The sequence below is a fragment of the Gadus morhua genome, chromosome 22 (genome assembly GCF_902167405.1).
Source record: "Gadus morhua chromosome 22, gadMor3.0, whole genome shotgun sequence".
Taxonomy (NCBI): Eukaryota; Metazoa; Chordata; class Actinopteri; order Gadiformes; family Gadidae; genus Gadus; species Gadus morhua.
The window spans coordinates 17,565,193-17,584,608 of NC_044069.1; the positions used below are offsets into that span (position 1 = coordinate 17,565,193).

General features: G+C 42.1%; 1 protein-coding gene and 1 long non-coding RNA gene across 3 annotated transcripts; one reads left to right on the forward strand and one right to left on the reverse strand.

Moving 5' to 3' along the window:
• Positions 1–8,361: 8,361 nt before the first annotated feature.
• Positions 8,362–11,189, forward strand: LOC115535742 (uncharacterized). Of its 2 annotated transcripts, XR_003974551.1 has the most exons (4): positions 8,362–8,825; positions 9,205–9,350; positions 9,455–9,910; positions 10,460–11,189. It is a non-coding gene; the product is annotated as an uncharacterized LOC115535742 (long non-coding RNA). The 2 variants fall into 2 exon arrangements; XR_003974550.1 differs by lacking the exon at positions 10,460–11,189 and having other exon boundaries at positions 8,371–8,825; positions 9,455–10,453.
• On the reverse strand, positions 10,766–14,104 carry txnipa (thioredoxin interacting protein a). The gene is made up of 6 exons (XM_030347168.1): positions 13,622–14,104; positions 13,099–13,174; positions 12,855–13,002; positions 12,305–12,664; positions 11,667–11,951; positions 10,766–11,559 (listed from the first exon to the last, which is right to left on the reverse strand). The coding sequence occupies exons 1-6, from the start codon at positions 13,875–13,877 to the stop codon at positions 11,512–11,514; spliced, it is 1,173 nt and encodes a 390-aa protein (XP_030203028.1). The 5' UTR covers positions 13,878–14,104; the 3' UTR covers positions 10,766–11,511.
• Positions 14,105–19,416: the final 5,312 nt, after the last annotated feature.

The following is a 19,416-nucleotide window of genomic DNA, read 5'->3' on the forward strand; positions in this document are numbered from 1 at the left end:
GCGAAGTGAACGCGGCAACCGGTAATATATTTATTTTTTTCATGAAATTTTATAGGCTATATAGAGAACGTTACAAAAACGTTATTAACCGGTTTTGGGGATTTCAGAATAACGTTTCTGTTCCGGAACAGTTGAAGACCATTTGGTTTTCATTTCCGTTTCCGTTCCTCGTAAAATTCCGTTCGTTTTTTCGGTTTTAGTTTTCGTTCCTAGAACCGGTTCGGAGCCCTGATGTCAACATACATTGAATTTCTACCCGCATGTTGATGTTTCGTCTGCCTTCACCTTTATTTATTGCATTTACGCTTCAAAAACATTCTAAGCGGAATTCATTCGTCATGATTTATTTGTTAAACAAAATGTATTTATAAAAGGAACCTTTGGAAACAATTTCTTTCGGCAGAAGTAATGCTAAACACAAACTTCTGTTGCCCCCCTAAAAATACGTTTTCCTAATCCGTCCAAAAGTAGAACGAATTTCGTCCCTTGGTGTCTTCTTTTAAAGAACATCATGAGCTACACGAAATAACACCGGACAGCTCAGCTGTCGATGCAACAAAGACAGATTCAACAGCCCACTCTGCAGAACACAGGGGGCCTTCTTCTCTTGGCGTCTAATTAACTTTTCCGAGCTAGTCTGACGTCACGACCAACGGGCAGCGGCGGCGCAGTTTGTGTGCTGTGGACTTGCAACTTTCAAGTAAATTGAATAACTTAATTCATACAGAATCTTGTATGAAAACGTCAATTTAAAAAATAATAATAACTAGAACTGCAAGCAGTTATGCAGGGGTCCAAGAAGTGTGCATTTCGCCGGCACAACGCGACAAGAAATGTGCATTTCGCCGGCACAACGCGAAGCATGTGTTCAAAACGCTACCCTGAACCTGTGGATACAAAGGATTTGACTGTGGTAGGAGTAGCGAGAAGTCAGTGTAGCGTTTTCGCGGCGAAATTTTGTAGAAGATATACAATTTCCTAGTTTATTGCGCCCCCTAATGGCGAAATATTCCGAAATTTTTATCGAACGTCATTAAGGTTAGCACCAACATGTGTGTAAAATTTGAACTCGTTCCGATGTCTAATTTTGGATTTCTTTGGAATTTTGATTTTCCACGTCTTATTTAGCTCATAAACCAATATTCAAAACGCTACCGTTTCGTCGTCGAAGGTTGGATCAAAAAACTGTCTGCCATTTCTTTGCGTGTGCGTCTGAAGATGCCGTGTGCAAAGTTTGGTGTCAATTGGTCGAGAAATGTGGGAGGAGTAGCGAAAAAACAGTTTTGCGGTTTTCGCGATTTTGCGAAAAAAAATTCTAGACGCAAATGGGCGTGGCCTAGACCAAAAGATGCAGCAGACTCCAGTGCATCTGTGTGTACAAGTTTTTGACTGTGGGATGTTCGGTGTGGGAGTTATAGCCCCAAACGCGTCTTTCCTTGGTATAGCGCCACCTAGTGGCCGGCGTGTCTGGATTTTGTCGTCTGCCTAGAACTCAGGGACCTGGATCTAGTCATGCAATTGGCGTGTCGGCACCATTTACGGTTTGGGCTGTGGGCACACTTTTAGGTGCTGGAATAATAACTAGAACTGCAAGCAGTTATGCAGGGGTCCAAGAAGTGTGCATTTCGCCGGCACAACGCGACAAGAAATGTGCATTTCGCCGGCACAACGCGAAGCAAGTATTCAAAACGCTACCGTGAACAACATGTGGATATAAAGGTTTTGACTGTGGGAGGTTCGGTGTGGGAGTTATAGCCTAAAACGCGTTTTCAGAACATTCCATTGGCCAAATAGGAGATAGACAATGTCGTCGTTTTTTGGCGCCGCCCTGTGGCGAAATTTTCCAAAGACAATTTTCCTTTTTCAAATAACTCCCGCCCACATTAATATTTCTTGGCCATATTTTCTATATAGACTCGGGATTGCCCCTTGATGGTTTCCCTCGGGTTTGAAGAACATTCCTCAGGCCAATTAAAAGATATACAATTTCCTCGTTTATTGCGCCCCCTAATGGCGAAATTTTCCGAAATTTTTATCGAACGACATTAAGGTTAGCACCAACATGTTTCTAAAATGTGGACTCGATCCGATGTCTAATTTTGGATTTCTTTGGATTTTTGATATTCCACGTCTAATTTAGCTAATAAACCAATATTCAAAACGCTACCGTTTCGTCGTCAAAGGTCGCATCAAAAAAGTGTTTCGTGCATTCTTTGCGTGTGCGTCTGAAGATATCGTGTGCAAAGTTTGGTGTCGATTGGTCAAGAAATGTGGGAAGAGTAGGGAAAAAACTGTTTTGCGGTTTTTGCGATTTTGCGAAAAAAAATTATAGACGCAAATGGGCGTGGCCTATGCCAAAAGATGCAGCAGACTCCAGTGAATCTGTGTGTACAAGGTTTTGAATGTGGGAGGTTCGGTGTGGGAGTTATAGCCTCAAACGCGTATTTCTTGGTATAGCGCCACCTAGTGGCCGGCATGCCTGGATTTTGTCGTCTGCATAGTCTTCAGGGACCTGGATCTATTCATGCAATTGGCGTGTCGGCACCATTTACGGTCTGGGCTGTGGTACCACTTCTAGTTGGGAATAATAATAACTAGAACTGCAAGCAGTTATGCAGGGGTCCAAGAAGTGTGCATTTCGCCGGCACAACGCGACAAGAAATGTGCATTTCGCCGGCACAACGCGAAGCAAGTATTCAAAACGCTACCGTGAACAACATGTGGATATAAAGGTTTTGACTGTGGGAGCTTCGGTGTGGGAGTTATAGCCTAAAACGCGTTTTCAGAACATTCCATTGGCCAAATAGGAGATAGACAATGTCGTCGTTTTTTGGCGCCGCCCTGTGGCGAAATTTTCCCAAGACAATTTTCCTTTGCCAAAAACTCCCGCCCACATTAATAATTCTTGGCCATATTTTCTATATAGACTCGGGTTTGCCCCTTGATGGTTTCCCTTGAGTTTGAAGAACATTCCTTTGGCCAATTAGAAGATATACAATTTCCTCGTTTATTGCGCCCCCTAATGGCGAAATATTCCGAATTCTTTATTGAACGCCATTAAGGGTAGCACCAACATGTGTCTAAAATTTGGACTTGATCCGATGTCTAATTTTGGTATTTTCTGAATTTTTGCGTATCGACGTAAAACGTAGCTAATAAACAAATATTCAAAACGCTACAGTTTCGTAGTCGAAGGTCGGATCAAAAAGTGTTTGAGTTTCTCTTTTTGTGTTCGTCTGACGATGTCGTGTGCAAAGTTTGGTGTCGATTGGTCAAGAAATGTGGGAGGAGTAGGGAAAAAACTGTTTTGCGGTTTTCGCGATTTTGCGAAAAAAAATTGTGGACGCAAATGGGCGTGGCCTATGCCAAAAGATGCAGCAGACTCCAGTGGATATGTGCGTACAAGTTTTTGACTGTGGGAGGTTCGGTGTGGGAGTTAAAGCCCCAAACGCGTATTCCTTGGTATAGCGCCACCTAGTGGCCGGCGTGTCCGGATTTTGTCGTCTGCATAGTCCGAAGAGACCTGGATCTAGTCATGCAATTGGCGTGTCGTCACCATTTACGGTTTGGGCTGTGGGCACACTTTTAGGGAGGTAAGTATAAAAATAAAAAGAATCCTTACAAAAACAATAGGGATCCAACCTGTTGGCTTGGACCCCTAATAATAACAAGAAGTGTGCATTTCGCCGGCACAACGCGACAAGAAATGTGCGTTTCGCCGGCACAACGCGAAGCAAGTATTCAAAACGCTACCGTGAACAACATGTGGATATAAAGGTTTTGACTGTGGGAGCTTCGGTGTGGGAGTTATAGCCTAAAACGCGTTTTCAGAACATTGGCCAAATAGGAGATAGACAATGTCGTAGTTTTCTGGCGCCGCCCTGTGGCGAAATCTTCCAAAGACAATTTTCCTTTGCCAAATAACTCCCGCCCACATTAATAATTCTTGGCCATATTTTCTATATAGACTCGGGTTTGCCCCTTGATGGTTTCCCTTGAGTTTGAAGAACATTCCTTCAGCCAATTAGAAGATATACAATTTCCTCGTTTATTGCGCCCCCTAATGGCGAAATTTTCCGAAATTTTTATCGAACGACATTAAGGTTAGCACCAACATGTGTTTAAAATTTGGACTCGATCCGATGTCTAATTTTGGATTTCTTTGGATTTTTGATATTCCACGTCTAATTTAGCTAATATACCAATATTCAAAACGCTACCGTTTCGTCGTCAAAGGTCGCATCAAAAGAGTGTTTCGTGCATTCTTTGCGTGTGCGTCTGAAGATGTCGTGTGCAAAGTTTGGTGTTGATTGGTCGAGAAATGTGGGAGGAGTAGCGAAAAAACAGTTTTGCGGTTTTCGCGATTTTGGGAAAAAAAATTCTAGACGCAAATGGGCGTGGCCTATGCCAAAAGATGCAGCAGACTCCAGTGAATATGTGTGTACAAGGTTTTGAATGTGGGAGGTTCGGTGTGGGAGTTATAACCCCAAACGCGTCTTTCCTTGGTATAGCGCCACCTAGTGGCCGGCGTGTCTGGATTTTGTTATCTGAGTAGCGGTGCCGGACCTGGATCTAGTCATGCAATTGGCGTGTCGGCACCATTTACGGTTTGGGCTGTGGGCCCACTTTTAGCGCGGGAAGTATAATAATAAAAATCCTTACAAAAACAATAGGGATCCAACCTGTTGGCTTGGACCCCTAATAACTAGAACTGCAAGCAGTTATGCAGGGGTCCAAGAAGTGTGCATTTCGCCGGCACAACGCGACAAGAAATGTGCGTTTCGCCGGCACAACGCGAAGCATGTGTTCAAAACGCTACCCTGAACCTGTGGATACAAAGGATTTGACTGTGGTAGGAGTAGCGAGAAGTCAGTGTAGCGTTTTCGCGGCGAAATTTTGCAGACGATATACAATTTCCTCGTTTATTGCGCCCCCTAATGGCGAATTTTTCCGAATTTTTTATCGAACGACGTTAAGGTTAACACCAACATGTGTGTAAAATGTGGACTCGATCCGATGTCTAATTTTGGATTTCTTTGGATTTTTGATATTCCACGTCTAATTTAGCTAATAAACCAATATTCAAAACGCTACCGTTTCGTCGTCAAAGGTCGCATCAAAAAAGTGTTTCGTGCATTCTTTGCGTGTGCGTCTGAAGATGTCGTTTGCAAAGTTTGGTGTTGATTGGTCGAGAAATGTGGGAGGAGTAGCGAAAAAACAGTTTTGCGGTTTTTGCGATTTAGCGAAAAATATTCCTAGACGCAAATGGGCGTGGCCTAGGCCAAAAGATGCAGCAGACTCCAGTGCATCTGTGTGTACAAGTTTTTGGACTCTGGGAGGTTCGGTGTGGGAGTTATAGCCACAAACGCGTATTCCTTGGTATAGCGCCACCTAGTGGCCGGCGTGTCTGGATTTTGTTATCTGAGTAGCGGTGCCGATTCTGGATGTAGTCATGCAATTGGCGCGTGTGCACCATTTACGGTTTGGGCTGTGGTTCCACTTTCACGGGGAGGTAGTATAAAAATCCTTACAAAAACAATAGGGATCCAACCTGTTGGCTTGGACCCCTAATAAGAAAAATCCTTACAAAAACAATAGGGATCCAACCTGTTGGCTTGGACCCCTAATAAGAAAAATCCTTACAAAAACAATAGGGATCCAACCTGTTGGCTTGGACCCCTAACTAGAACTGCAAGCAGTTATGCAGGGGTCCAAGAAGTGTGCATTTCGCCGGCACAACGCGACAAGAAATGTGCGTTTCGCCGGCACAACGCGAAGCATGTGTTCAAAACGCTACCCTGAACCTGTGGATACAAAGGATTTGACTGTGGTAGGAGTAGCGAGAAGTCAGTGTAGCGTATTCGCGGCGAAATTTTGTAGAAGATATACAATTTCCTCTTTTATTGCGCCCCCTAATGGCGAAATTTTCCTTTTTTTTTATCGAACGACATAAATGTTAGCACCAACATGTGTGTAAAATTTGGACTCGATCCGATGTCTAATTTTGGATTTCTTTGGATTTTTGATATTCCACGTCTAATTTAGCTAATAAACCAATATTCAAAACGCTACCGTTTCGTCGTCAAAGGTCGCATCAAAAAAGTGTTTCGTGCATTCTTTGCGTGTGCGTCTGAAGATGTCGTGTGCAAAGTTTGGTGTCGATTGGTCAAGAAATGTGGGAGGAGTAGCGAAAAAACAGTTTTGCGGTTTTCGCGATTTAGCGAAAAATATTCCCAGACGCAAATGGGCGTGGCCTAGGCCAAAAGATGCAGCAGACTCCAGTGCATCTGTGTGTGCAAGTTTTTGGACTCTGGGAGGTTCGGTGTGGGAGTTATAGCCGCAAACGCGTATTCCTTGGTATAGCGCCACCTAGTGGCCGGCGTGTCTGGATTTTGTTATCTGAGTAGCGGTGCCGATTCTGGATCTAGTCATGCAATTGGCGCGTGTGCACCATTTACGGTTTGGGCTGTGGTTCCACTTTCACCGCGGGAAGTATAACTAGAACTGCAAGCAGTTATGCAGGGGTCCAAGAAGTGTGCATTTCGCCGGCACAACGCGACAAGAAATGTGCGTTTCGCCGGCAAGACGCGAAGCATGTGTTCAAAACGCTACCCTGAACATGTGGATACAAAGGATTTGACTGTGGTAGGAGTAGCGAGAAGTCAGTGTAGCGTTTTCGTGGCGAAATTTTGTAGAAGATATACAATTTCCTCGTTTATTGCGCCCCCTAATGGCGAAATTTTCCGAAATTTTTATCGAACGACAGTAAGGTTAGCACCAACATGTGTGTAAAATGTGGACTCGATCCGATGTCTAATTTTGGATTTCTTTGGATTTTTGATATTCCACGTCTAATTTAGCTAATATACCAATATTCAAAACGCTACCGTTTCGTTATCGAAGGACGGATCAAAAAAGTGTTTCATGCATTCTTTGCGTGTGCGTCTGAAGATGTCGTGTGCAAAGTTTGGTGTCGATTGGTCAAGAAATGTGGGAGGAGTAGGGAAAAAACAGTTTTGCGGTTTTCGCGATTTTGCGAAAAAAAATTCTAGACGCAAATGGGCGTGGCCTATGCCAAAAGATGCAGCAGACTCCAGTGAATATGTGTGTACAAGGTTTTGAATGTGGGAGGTTCGGTGTGGGAGTTATAGCCCCAAACGCGTCTTTCCTTGGTATAGCGCCACCTAGTGGCCGTCGTGTCTGGATTTTGTTATCTGAGTAGCGGTGCCGGACCTGGATCTAGTCATGCAATTGGCGTGTCGGCAACATTTACGGTTTGGGCTGTGGGCCCACTTTTAGCGCGGGAAGTATAACTAGAACTGCAAGCAGTTATGCAGGGGTCCAAGAAGTGTGCATATCGCCGGCACAATGCGACAAGAAATGTGCGTTTCGCCGGCACAACGCGACAAGAAATGTGCGTTTCGCCGGCACAACGCGAAGCATGTGTTCAAAACGCTACCCTGAACCTGTGGATACAAAGGATTTGACTGTGGTAGGAGTAGCGAGAAGTCAGTGTAGCGTTTTCGCGGCGAAATTTTGTAGACGATATACAATCTCCTCGTTTATTGCGCCTCCTAATGACGAATTTTTCCGAATTTTTTATCGAACGACGATAAGGTTAACACCAACATGTGTGTAAAATTTGGACTCGATCCGATTTCTAATTTTGGATTTCTTTGGATTTTTGATATTCCACGTCTAATTTAGCTAATAAACCAATATTCAAAACGCTACCGTTTCGTCGTCAAAGGTCGCATCAAAAAAGTGTTTCGTGCATTCTTTGCGTGTGCGTCTGAAGATGTCGTGTGCAAAGTTTGGTGTTGATTGGTCAAGAAATGTGGGAGGAGTAGCGAAAATACAGTTTTGCGGTTTTCGCGATTTTGCGAAAAGAAATTATAGACGCAAATGGGCGTGGCCTATGCCAAAAGATGCAGCAGACTCCAGTGAATAAGTGGGTACAAGTTTTTGACTGTGGGAGGTTCGGTGTGGGAGTTATAGCCCCAAACGCGTATTCCTTGGTATAGCGCCACCTAGTGGCCGGCATGTCTGGATTTGGTCGTCTGCCGTCATCTCACGTACCTGGATCTAGTCATGCAATTGGCGTGTGTGCACCATTTACGGTTTGGGCTGTGGTCCCACTTCTACGGGGGAATAATAACAAACACTACAAAAACAATAGGGATCCAACCTGTTGGCTTGGACCCCTAATAAAAATCCTTACAAAAACAATAGGGATCCAACCTGTTGGCTTGGACCCCTAAAAATAAATACACAGGAATACAAATATTTTACAACACCCATGGTAGAAGGTGTACCTATTCTAAGCTAGGCTCCCAAAAACCGCCCCTTGCCTCGAGAAGGCGCCTATGACGTACCGACAGGCAAACATTGGCGCTGCTGCACCTATTCTCACTGTTGGTTTAGCAGTCGGAGTGTTGGTAAGAGAGAAAAGAGCTTGTCGTTACCGTTGTAGTGAGTAGGTTTGAGTTGTCAAAATGGTTCATTCTTGTGTTTGTTTTGGATGCAACAACTCCAATTTGTCTGGCCATCGGGTCCACCGATTTCCAAACAAGAAAGACAACCATTTCCGTGCTTGGATACGTTTCGTCCAGTCAAAGAGAAGCAACTTCACTGCCTCGTCCTCGGTGACGAGACACACGGTGTTGTGTGAAAAACACTTCACATCGGACAGCTACAACCAAGGAGAGCTGATGGAATTGCGCCAGGGATTTCGACGGGTTACTGTGGGTTAGGCTCACAAATGGAGCTGTGCCATCTGTGCATGCAAGTATACAAGCAACATCTGACCCTGCAACAATGAGCTTGTAAGAACTGTCAACATTTTTCTCCATGGTTACTATTTTGCAATTTACACATTTCAGACAGCAAACATCGAAAATTATGAACTTCATAATGTTAGAAAAATATATTGTGCAGGATATTGCTATACTTAGGTACTTCTGTGCATCACTAACAGCAGGTAAATGACGGAACGGAATGAATATTGCTGAAAAGTAATGTAGTGTTGTATAGCAGACTACAATGTTATTGATAACAGCATTACATATTGTGAGCAAAAGTTGAGTCCTTGTCTTGGACCCATTTGAACTGAAAACATTAATCTCATGTATTGTATTTCTATTGCATTAGACTGCGTTGGGTTAACTTTGGAGACCTAATGTTCTATCTACTTGTCTCCTACAGACTTCTCTTGGCGGCCCTACATTTCAACAGTAATGGCAGAGATGTAGCTCGAACCAGTGAGGGTGAGGCACGCTACGCCGTTAGCTACCCGCGGTTTCGGAAAGGTGGCTGGGTAGTCCGCCGCATCAAGGAGAAACCATCTTATGGTTAGTAGTTTCACTTATTTTCTCAATATCTTTAGTGAATCTATATTTTTTTTATGCAAGTCAACCATGTTACTAAATGTGTTCTTAAAATTTCTCTCCTCAAGGATACGCAACAAATCGTATGGTCTCTCTGGTAGAGGAATACTAGATCACCACAGGCCGGACAAGGAAGCAGTAGTGTCTTGTGTTCTGCTGCCCCGCCCCCCCTCACCACTTCCCTCCAGAAGGTTGCCAAGGATGAGGCAGTCAGCCTTACTGTTTTGGTGCAGAAAAGCTGGTTCTTTAAATTAGTTAAATTATTTTTGCTCAAAACCTACTCTGGTCTGCTGGCTTGGAGAGGGCCGTGCTCCTGTCTGAAGTTCATGTAAGCTATCTGCAGCACAAAATGTTTCAGACAGGAGGCTTCAAACCCTGGATGGAGTGTGAGGCAGGCAATATCTTCTGGGGGATCTAGGTTTTGGACAAGGGACCAATAGGCGTCGATCTCCCTACTGCACACACTTCACTGCTGACGGCATAGCCTCACATCTACCACACAAGCACCTGTTAAACAAAATGTGGTAAGATAAACTCACTCTCCTTCCCTTCTTGTAGCTCTTATAGTTGGTGTAAGGCCTTGTAAGAAATGACATGTCGACTACTTATTTCCTAAAGCTTAGGTAAGTGAGATACACCATCCCTCCATTTAGGCACAGTATAGGCTGTCAATTAGATGCAATTTCTCTGCATGCCTTACCTTGCCTTATCTCTGCATGTGACAATAAAATAACCTTGTAACAATGACGATATTTAAATGGACAGCATATTCCCGTCCTAATCGGAACACTAACTGCTTTCAGACACGTCCTCTGCAGTACTGTATGCTATCATTTACAGCTATAGCTAAAGCTATAGCCTCCAGCATTCATTTAACATCTGGGATCTAAAATAAAAAAATTAAGGCACATGTTGCTGGTGACAATCTACATGGATGCTTAAAAAAAGTTGACTGCAATATTGCTAAATATATTACAAATACTGCAATGTGATGAACATGAAGACGTTAGCCACCATTACTTATAGCCTCTGGACACTCACCAAGACACCTGCCCAATTCTCGATTCCTACAGGCTGCAGCGAGACCTTACTCAGGGGACGGGTTGTAGAGCAAGTCTACCACCCATTTCCCCCAGATGGAGCCAGTAAGGACATTGGAGCTGCTGCCAATTAAGGAAATGCGCAGCACCTCAGGAGCAGGTGGAAAAGCAGGGCTGAAATAGCCTGCTTCTCCACTCATTCAGGGCATGTAGCTCATGTTAGCTTACTGTAGGATACAGCATGGGTATTTGATGCCTTTGCCAAAGAAACTTTAGCGTTTCAAAATCATTTGTGCCTGAAATTCTACTGTGTGGTTAACATTCAAAGTCAACACCAAGTTTTATTTATTTTATTTATTAAAAAACATACCCATGGGGTTTTATACAAAATAGGATATGTCCAAATCACCATGTAGCTATATATATTGTATCTCAATCCCGGGGTTACATTGAACAAAAATATCGGATCAAACCCCCTAAGAAATGTTTCTTGGACAAAATAGATTTACACAAAACGTTTTCATTGAAAGTGCATTGCCTGATAAGAGCATAATAAAGCAATAGTATGAGCAGTAACTGTGGGGGCATATCAGGTGATGTATTATTGGTCCTGAATAGAATCCCACAAAACCTGTGCCTTCTGGTCGGCAGTAGTAGAGCAAAATACATTTATCAAAAAGTGCTACAGCATATAAAAAAAACTTCACTTAGAAATAAACAGCAACCATGAGTCTCCTGACAATGTCGGATCATAGCAAGAAGATAAACAGAAATAAATCATTTATAAAACTCAACAATTTAGCGTTCTTATTCTGAACGTAAAAATGACGGTTTTGTTGAACGACCATTTGAAAAGCAAAAAAAAAACTTAAACCAACTGTTCTTTTAGCTGTTCATGTTGGATCATCATCATTCTTATAATCTATTATGGTGATTGCATGTTTTCAATAGTTCAACCACCAGAACATCCAACGCATGTCGATGCTCAGAAACACCATCAAATCCATTGTTTACTTGTCACATGTCCAGTTTACCTGCCTTATTCGAAAAAAAAAGGTGGCTTGTAATGGCTCTGTTCTTGGGGTTCAGCAGACTTGAAGCATTTGTGTGTTGCCATTGTACCCTTCTTCGACCTATGACCAAAAATGAAGGGGAGGATATGAGAGGAGAATATGCAGATGTATACATGAACACATCCTACCATGAATTCAAGATGATCACTGAATGGCCTCATACTTACTTCAGTGTATACTGGTGGTGGTTGGAACTGGAATGCTGGTACAGTGATAAACACTGGGCTGTCATCCTCGTCAAAGTCATCCAGCAATGGTGTGAGAGGGGTATCAAGGTCACAATAAGTGGGTGGCACTGATGGCATCCTCAAGGACACCCAGCTCATAGAGGCGTTGCTCACGGAGCCGTCCTGACTGCTCATGCTGTTGGTGCGACTGCCTAGGCCAGATGTTCCAATCACCAAGGGAAGCTCCAGGATCAGCTTCTCACTGCCTGGGATGTGGACCGAGATCTAGAGGAAAACAAGTGGATCAAGGTCAGTTTCTCCCTTTGGGTTCAATGGCTTCTAATAGATTGATTTGTTACTTCTTATTCAACATCCAAAGTGCACTGCTTAAGCTATGAAGTCAACTGTTAAGGTATTTCAAGACATCTCACTCTACTTGCTACCTGTGGCAAGTACGTCACTAATACAACTCTGATCCAACCCCCAAGTCCGAGTCCATCCTATTTTGTCCTCATAATAAACAAGACCAATATTGATCATAAATAATATGGATTGTTCTCCGCCTCACCCGTGGGTCTCAGTGGATAAATGTAAAACGAACTGCCAAAATGCACACAAAGAATATTAAGAAACCTCACCATCAGGGCATACTCCACACGGATGATATCACAGCCCAGGATGGATGGCTTGAGCTTGGGGACTCGGATGGACTTCCCTTGCCAGGCGTCACACATGCCTGAAATAACGTGGTTCCCTCGAACTGAGGAAAGCTTCTTGAGGAAGACTTTGGTGCGACCGTCGGCCTGGTAGATGTGTTTGGCATAAATGGCTGCTTTGGGAACCACAATACGGGAGCAGGTATTCTCAAACTTGGCATTGATGCAGATGTCCTCTCCTTCGCAGAAGCCTCTCCTGTCAATTTTGGCAGTGAGTGATACCTGGCCGTCGGGAATGAACAGGCAGGTCACCTTCTTCTCCTTTGTACCGCCTGTTGGAGACTGAAATGAAGAGCTGGCTTGAGACACAACAATATGCCTCATGAATCCACAAATATTGGGTTTTTTTTTGCCCCCAGGGGGGCGCTACAACCTAAACTGCATTAAATTAAGCACTTCCATAGACTGCCATTGCTGTCACGTCAAAGATATCAGGTCACATCTTGATACATTTTGCTGAATAATAACTCACCAACAGATCTGGGGTGCAGACATCGAGGGGTTCCTCCACCTCAAAAGTCTTCTTGCACTCGAGTACAGGCAGGCCTGTCCTCTCCATGGAGGCTTTAACATAGTACTGGACACAGCCAAACTTTCCCTTGTAGGAGGACACCAGCTGCCTGTGAGGGAAAGAGGAATCAACACATAAACAATCTTTCAGACGTGTTGAGTATGATATTAGTCAATGTTTAATTAACTGAAGGGACATAACATACCCTTCCTGGGGGAGCTCAAATCCAAATCTGTATTCATATTTATTGCCCGGCCTCAATATTACCGATCCGTCAGCATCTGTTAAAGAAAAAAAAAAAAGATGTTAAAATTCGATCTCATCAGAAGAATAAAAAATAATTTTCATTATCTAGGTAGTGCATTACACAAGCAAAATATGAACACTTTGTAACCAAGTTATCTAGAGCGTGGAGATCGGGGGCCCATAAGTCCCTGTGGGTAATGTTTGCCAATTTTAACGTTATCTCTCGGACCAGCAGCTTGTCTGAAACACTCTGAGGGGTAAACCAAAAAACCCAACATGAGACGGCTCAGACTTGTACAGAAGATGTTTGACATGTCTGAACGTATAATAATACCGACTATTTCCTCGTTGGGCTATGTTCAACTAACTATGCATGTTACAAACATGCTAAAAGTGGTTTCAAAGGTTTCACTACGATGCATTAACCGAAGGCAGAGGAATTCTGAAACCCATATGGTCCCCAAACTAATGCCATGTCTTACCGATCGGCTGGTCGTCCAGCAAGACCACCTGCTCGTACTTGAGGTACTCGGTCTCCTGTCTGCAACGCTGCTTGCCCTTGGAGTACTGCACCTTAGCGCAGCCCACCCCGCAGACCCGCATGGACGAGACCCGGGTCGCCTGGCTCACCTCCACGATTATCCTCCCTGCTACTTTGTCTCCGCTGCAGTAAAAAGTTTTGCTCGGATCGTTGAAAAGGACATCCAACGTTTTTACACACTTCGTCATCGCCACCATGGCTGCCTAGGCATATATCCTCCTTAAACTTGAATATCGAGTGAAAAAAAAATCGCAAAAAATGGATTTACTATTTTATTATTTGCAATGATTAACGAAAAGTTCGATTTAGATCCTCTTGACTCGGTAACCAATGTTCACGCAGTTTGAAATTAGAAGCAGATTAGGTGCATGCTCCGAGCAAAGGACACACACACCTAGAACTGGGGACGGGGTTGTTATTGCAACCCCTTGTACGCATCAGAAACAAGCGTGGTTCAGCGCATGCACATGGATGCCATTGGTCGAGAAAAGTTGTTTGCGTCAGCCTCAGCCAATCGGCTCTCAAACAGGACGCGTGGACAATGCGTGGCGAAGCGCACATAACTTGTGCTTGACTGGTGCCCCTCTGAGAAAGAACACATGAGATGCGTGTGGAAACCTATTTCCGAAATATTTGATTTATGGCTATGAAATTCTGAAATCAAGAAATGTAGTAGGCCTAATGCATAAATAAAAGTAAATAAAAATATATAAACTAGTCAATATAGATAAATAAATGAATAAATTAAAAAAGGATATGAAAATGAAGGTCCTTTTTATCTTAAGGTATCTAACGACTTAAGGGCATAAAAAAGGCGATAAATACTGATGGAACTGTGCGTGGGTTGATGGGGATTGTGATATGTTGCATAATGCAGGTCTGAACGGCAAACGGCGGCGGGCGATGTTGAAATTTCTGTAAACAACTGCTGCAAGCCCAACCCCAGAAGGTCCTTTACTTTTGTAAAGTACTCCCCCTTTTGAACTCTGCATCACGGTGGCAGTTAGCGGAATTACAGCATTTCTTGGAAATATTATTTCTGCTGATCCTTTTTTTAGACGGAGACGGGGGGGGGGTTCTGGGTTAAATGGTGACAATACTTGAATACACTGATAGTCAGGCTCTGTTCGGCCTCGGTGCTCTGTAAAATGAAATTAATATTGAATGTAATCTAAAATATATGTAGCCTATATAATTATAAAGCTGTGAGGAAGTTTGGCTTCCCTGTTTTTGTTGCAGGTGATCAGTTAACCCTTAAGATATCTTTGATTTCAGTTTATTTATTTTCACCAACACCACCACCACACTTCTCTAAACTGTCAGATAACTCGGTTCTGGATCAAGTAACAATACTCGAGCGAGCGTATACATCATAAGTGACACAAAACATGTCCACAGCGCAAATATGAATAAACTATTTAAATAAGACGCATGCATAACAGTGCTCATACGAGTAGGCCTACGCTACTTAACTAACTGGGAGTGTCTGTGGACGATGTCTGGTTGAAGCAGCCTCACCTGGCCGAGTCTGATTACACGTGGGCTGGGTGAGGCTGCACACCTGTTGCACATTGAGTAATCAGTGTGCACAGGTTAAACCAGCCATGTCCACCCACACACACACACACACACACACACACACACACACACACACACACACACACACACACACACACACACACACACACACACACACACACACACACACACACACACACACACACACACACTCTCTCAGGTAGAGTCCTCCTGGCAACAGGAGCACCCGACCATGTATCATAATCAACAAACTACTACAATAAACCGGTCTTTTAACATCGCCCCACTGCGTCCTTTGTCTGGAGGAGCCCAATAAAAGTCACCTTGCTCGGATGTGGCAGACAGCTAGGTGGCGTGCAGCACAGGCATTGCTACACTAAAACATTTATATAAACAACAGAGAGATGGGATCACATCAAGAAGGCAGCTCTGCCCTCTACAGGCCGATACTTTATGGGCTGGGGGGCATCATCACTGGGGTTAAGGCTAAGTGCCTTCGCGATTGACAAGAGGATTTAAATCGCTGTGTAATGACTAAATAGAAGAACAATATCTACACTGGAGGTGCTTTGAACTTTGTCTCTTTTTTTTACTAGGCCTTTTTCAATTTCATCTACCTTAGTTTAAAGAATAATTATATATTTTTTGAGTCTTACTGTAAAACTTAACAACACCGAAAAAAATAAATAGTAAGCTACTGGTATAGCAGGTCTCAAAGACCTGCTATACCCCCACTGGCAAACCCTGGTGGGACGGAACCACGTCTGGACCGCAGTGGACTCGGTCTTCGGGCCTTGGCATTGAGCGTGGGATCGAATCTTGCACAAGTGCGGCGCACCTCAGATACAGTAGTGCACAACAGCAGGATAAACCATGTGACCCATCATCACGTGGTAACCCATATCAGAGCACTAAGCCGCAGCACCACAGGATTTTGACTCACCGAAAAATTGCATAGCAGAGATTTAGTCTGCTGGATATCTGGTGGACGTCCTCTGTGAGTTGGCCTAGTTCAGAGTAACCATTGGAATGAGTGTAGATTTACCTGTGAACTTGGGCTATGTGTAATGCCCCATGTGCATACTTAAAATTATATCCTTTTAATGTAGCTATCTAACCATATGATCAGACAGGGACGTGAAGATTTCCATAGAGGCAAGGCCTCAATCAATACTAGGGATTGACATTTTAATGTCCTAACCAGTTAGCTCAATTAAGATTTTAAAAAGATCCCCCACTAGTGACCAGTTCACCCCCGACCACCAAACACCTGACGTTTAATTTAGGTCCCATTCCTATTCCTTCACAGCTATAACTAATTTGGCTGCCTTTTCAGTGCTATGCTTAACTTCAAATTACCTTTTACACCCAAACCAAATTTTATTTTTCACAGTAATGATAAACAGTTCAAAGATAATCAGTATAAGGAATATATTTCATTTGGGATTCTTTTTGTTTGTACATTTGAATACTGTTGTTTCAAATGAACCAAAAGTAGCTTTACATTAGTTCAATATAAATACATTTCTACAATATACCAAATACGTCATTTGATATGATGTTAAATACCACACCTTACCATTCTCAGATGACAGCAAATGTACTGCCATCACCTCCTCGTGGAGAGACTTGTGCCGTGTTTTCGAGCACATATTTTAATTTGTAGATTAATTTGTAGCGAGGAATTTAAGTGTAATATGAAAATGTCAGCGGTTACATATGTCACACTGCATAACAGAATTGTTTCAACCTTTATTAAACATAGCTTGCAAGAGATAAATATTACAAAGTTTTTCCTTCAAAATTAGCTTATTTTTTTCAGTCAATGCATAATTTTTTTCAATCAATTGGCAGTATTTAAACAGCTAATCTAAATTTATTTTCTGAAGACATTTAAATATCAAGGATGTGCAAAAGGTAAGGATTAATGTCATGAGCAAAATACAAACTGATTTATTAAATATCAGATTAAATTTACTTAACTAATATTGTCATTCATTCTCCTGATGTCAAATTTTAATCGATAACATTAATATTCCCTGCATTTTCAACAGCAACTAATGTGACAATAGAACAGATTTCTATTCATATTGTATTTTCCAGCTCCTAGGAAAAGTGATCACTTTTGTTATATGGTTTACAACATTTAAAATAGAGAGGATTGCCTTGACCTTTTCAATGCTAGAGTATTTAAGCAAAAGCATTTCATTCAGTATTACCTTCTTATCCTTTAGAAGAGCAATTTGTTGCCAAGAATATACATTTAATTGAGATCATGTAAAAATACTGAATGCATCTATACCAAGATCAGCTTATTTGTATCCCGAAACAGAATTGGTTTGACATTATTGAGGTAATGTTGGTACACAACTACTCACACCTGAACCCCAAGTAGGAGAGGCATTTCACTTTACATGCCCAGTTAAAGAAATATGGTGCATATTCTTTCTACAAAGAACTTGGGATGGATGGGGTGCATGGGACTCTCGATACCAGAACCAAATGCTATTATATCTCCCCTGTAAACCAATGACCACTTTCCTCCCAAAACAATACAAAAGGAAACACATTCTGGGAGATCTACAACAAGAGTTAAATCTCATACATTTTGCACATTTGTAACACAATAATATACGGGGAAATCACAAAACGAAATGACAAGCTTCACAATATTCATGGCTTTTTGTTTGCGTTTTTACACAATATACAACCATTTAAATTGATTCCTTTTTTAGTACAAGGGAGGAAAAAAGCTTATTTACATTAAGTCAATACTTCCAACATAGCAAATATTGTTCCATTTTATAGTCAATACATTTGTTTTTGATTTTTTTTACTTCACCATGGGATGTTAACAAAAAGAATGGTTTTGGCAAGCTTATGAATGTACCTTAAAAAAAGAAATCTAGATACAAAGTTATCTGGACGTTTTTACAGTTAGAAGAGAGGGCAAGTGGGAGACACTGTTTTTAAACCATTAACATTTTTTATATGACACACAAAAACAAATTATTCAAAATGTAAACTTCAATGTATGTATTGCACTGATTAATTAAAACCTAGGTAGTTTCAAGGGGATAGGGCTATGAGTGCAGCTCGTTCTCATTTCAATGCGTTTCATCATGTACAAAAACAGCATAATACTCTTAAAAACATGTCAGACCGGCTGTCCAGACCAGGGGATGGGTGTTAACAACTCTAATTGCAATTTTTGGAAGCCCAGAAAATTTTTCTCATAACAGATCTTATTCCCATTTTAAAGGGTTACGAGACCAAGCAACAAAACAAGGCTTAAGAAAACATGATACTTGGATTTGTTTACAGAAATATTTCTAAAATAGGTCTGTTTGTGTTAATGAACAAATGTATGATATTAGCTAATTCTGACTCATTACACATTGAAATACATAAGGGACAGAAAAGAGTGTTGAAGAGCTTGCCAAATGAAAGCCCTGTGTGATCGGTAACTCCTACCATTTCCCACTATGGAGTTTGAAGCTCTCTTGTGGTCTTCTCAACTTCAGAATAATACTTTAAATCGACTAAACACTGCTCAAATATTTGGACCGCTGAAAACACAGGAGTGTATATGACTCCACAAGAAAAAAATTCAAGTGCTTTGTGGAAAACAGCACAAGATGTAAATCATTGGACTTGAAGAAAGCTAAACACTTTATCCAAGAAAGGCAAAGAATACTATAACAAAATAACTGACTTAATAAGTGATGTATACACTAAAATGACAAACAACATACAGTAATCTCCCGCGACACTCTCTCACAAACAATAAGATATTATCCAACCCATCTAATGTCTTGAAATTGTACGACTTTTCCATTAAAATAAGTCTTTTCAATAGGAAATATGAAAAGTGCTCCTCCAGAGTGAGGCGAACTGTGTGCGATCACACAATGATTAATCCAAGTCTCTCTTGCATTGGATAAGATCCATATCCATTTTTTCCCTCTCGAGCCAGGCATCTATATATATTCAATATAGATATCGTTTGATTATCGTCTCCAAGGGGCCTTGGTACCTCTCAGGTACAACACCATTTTATTCAGGAGACGTTAGAAAAACATTTTTCACAACGCGAAAATAGCAATCAGAATACACTAATACAACAGGAAAAAGAAGAAAACTGTCCCGAAAAAAGAAGAAAAAATGTCTCTAGGTAGAAAGGCTATTTCTTAAGCG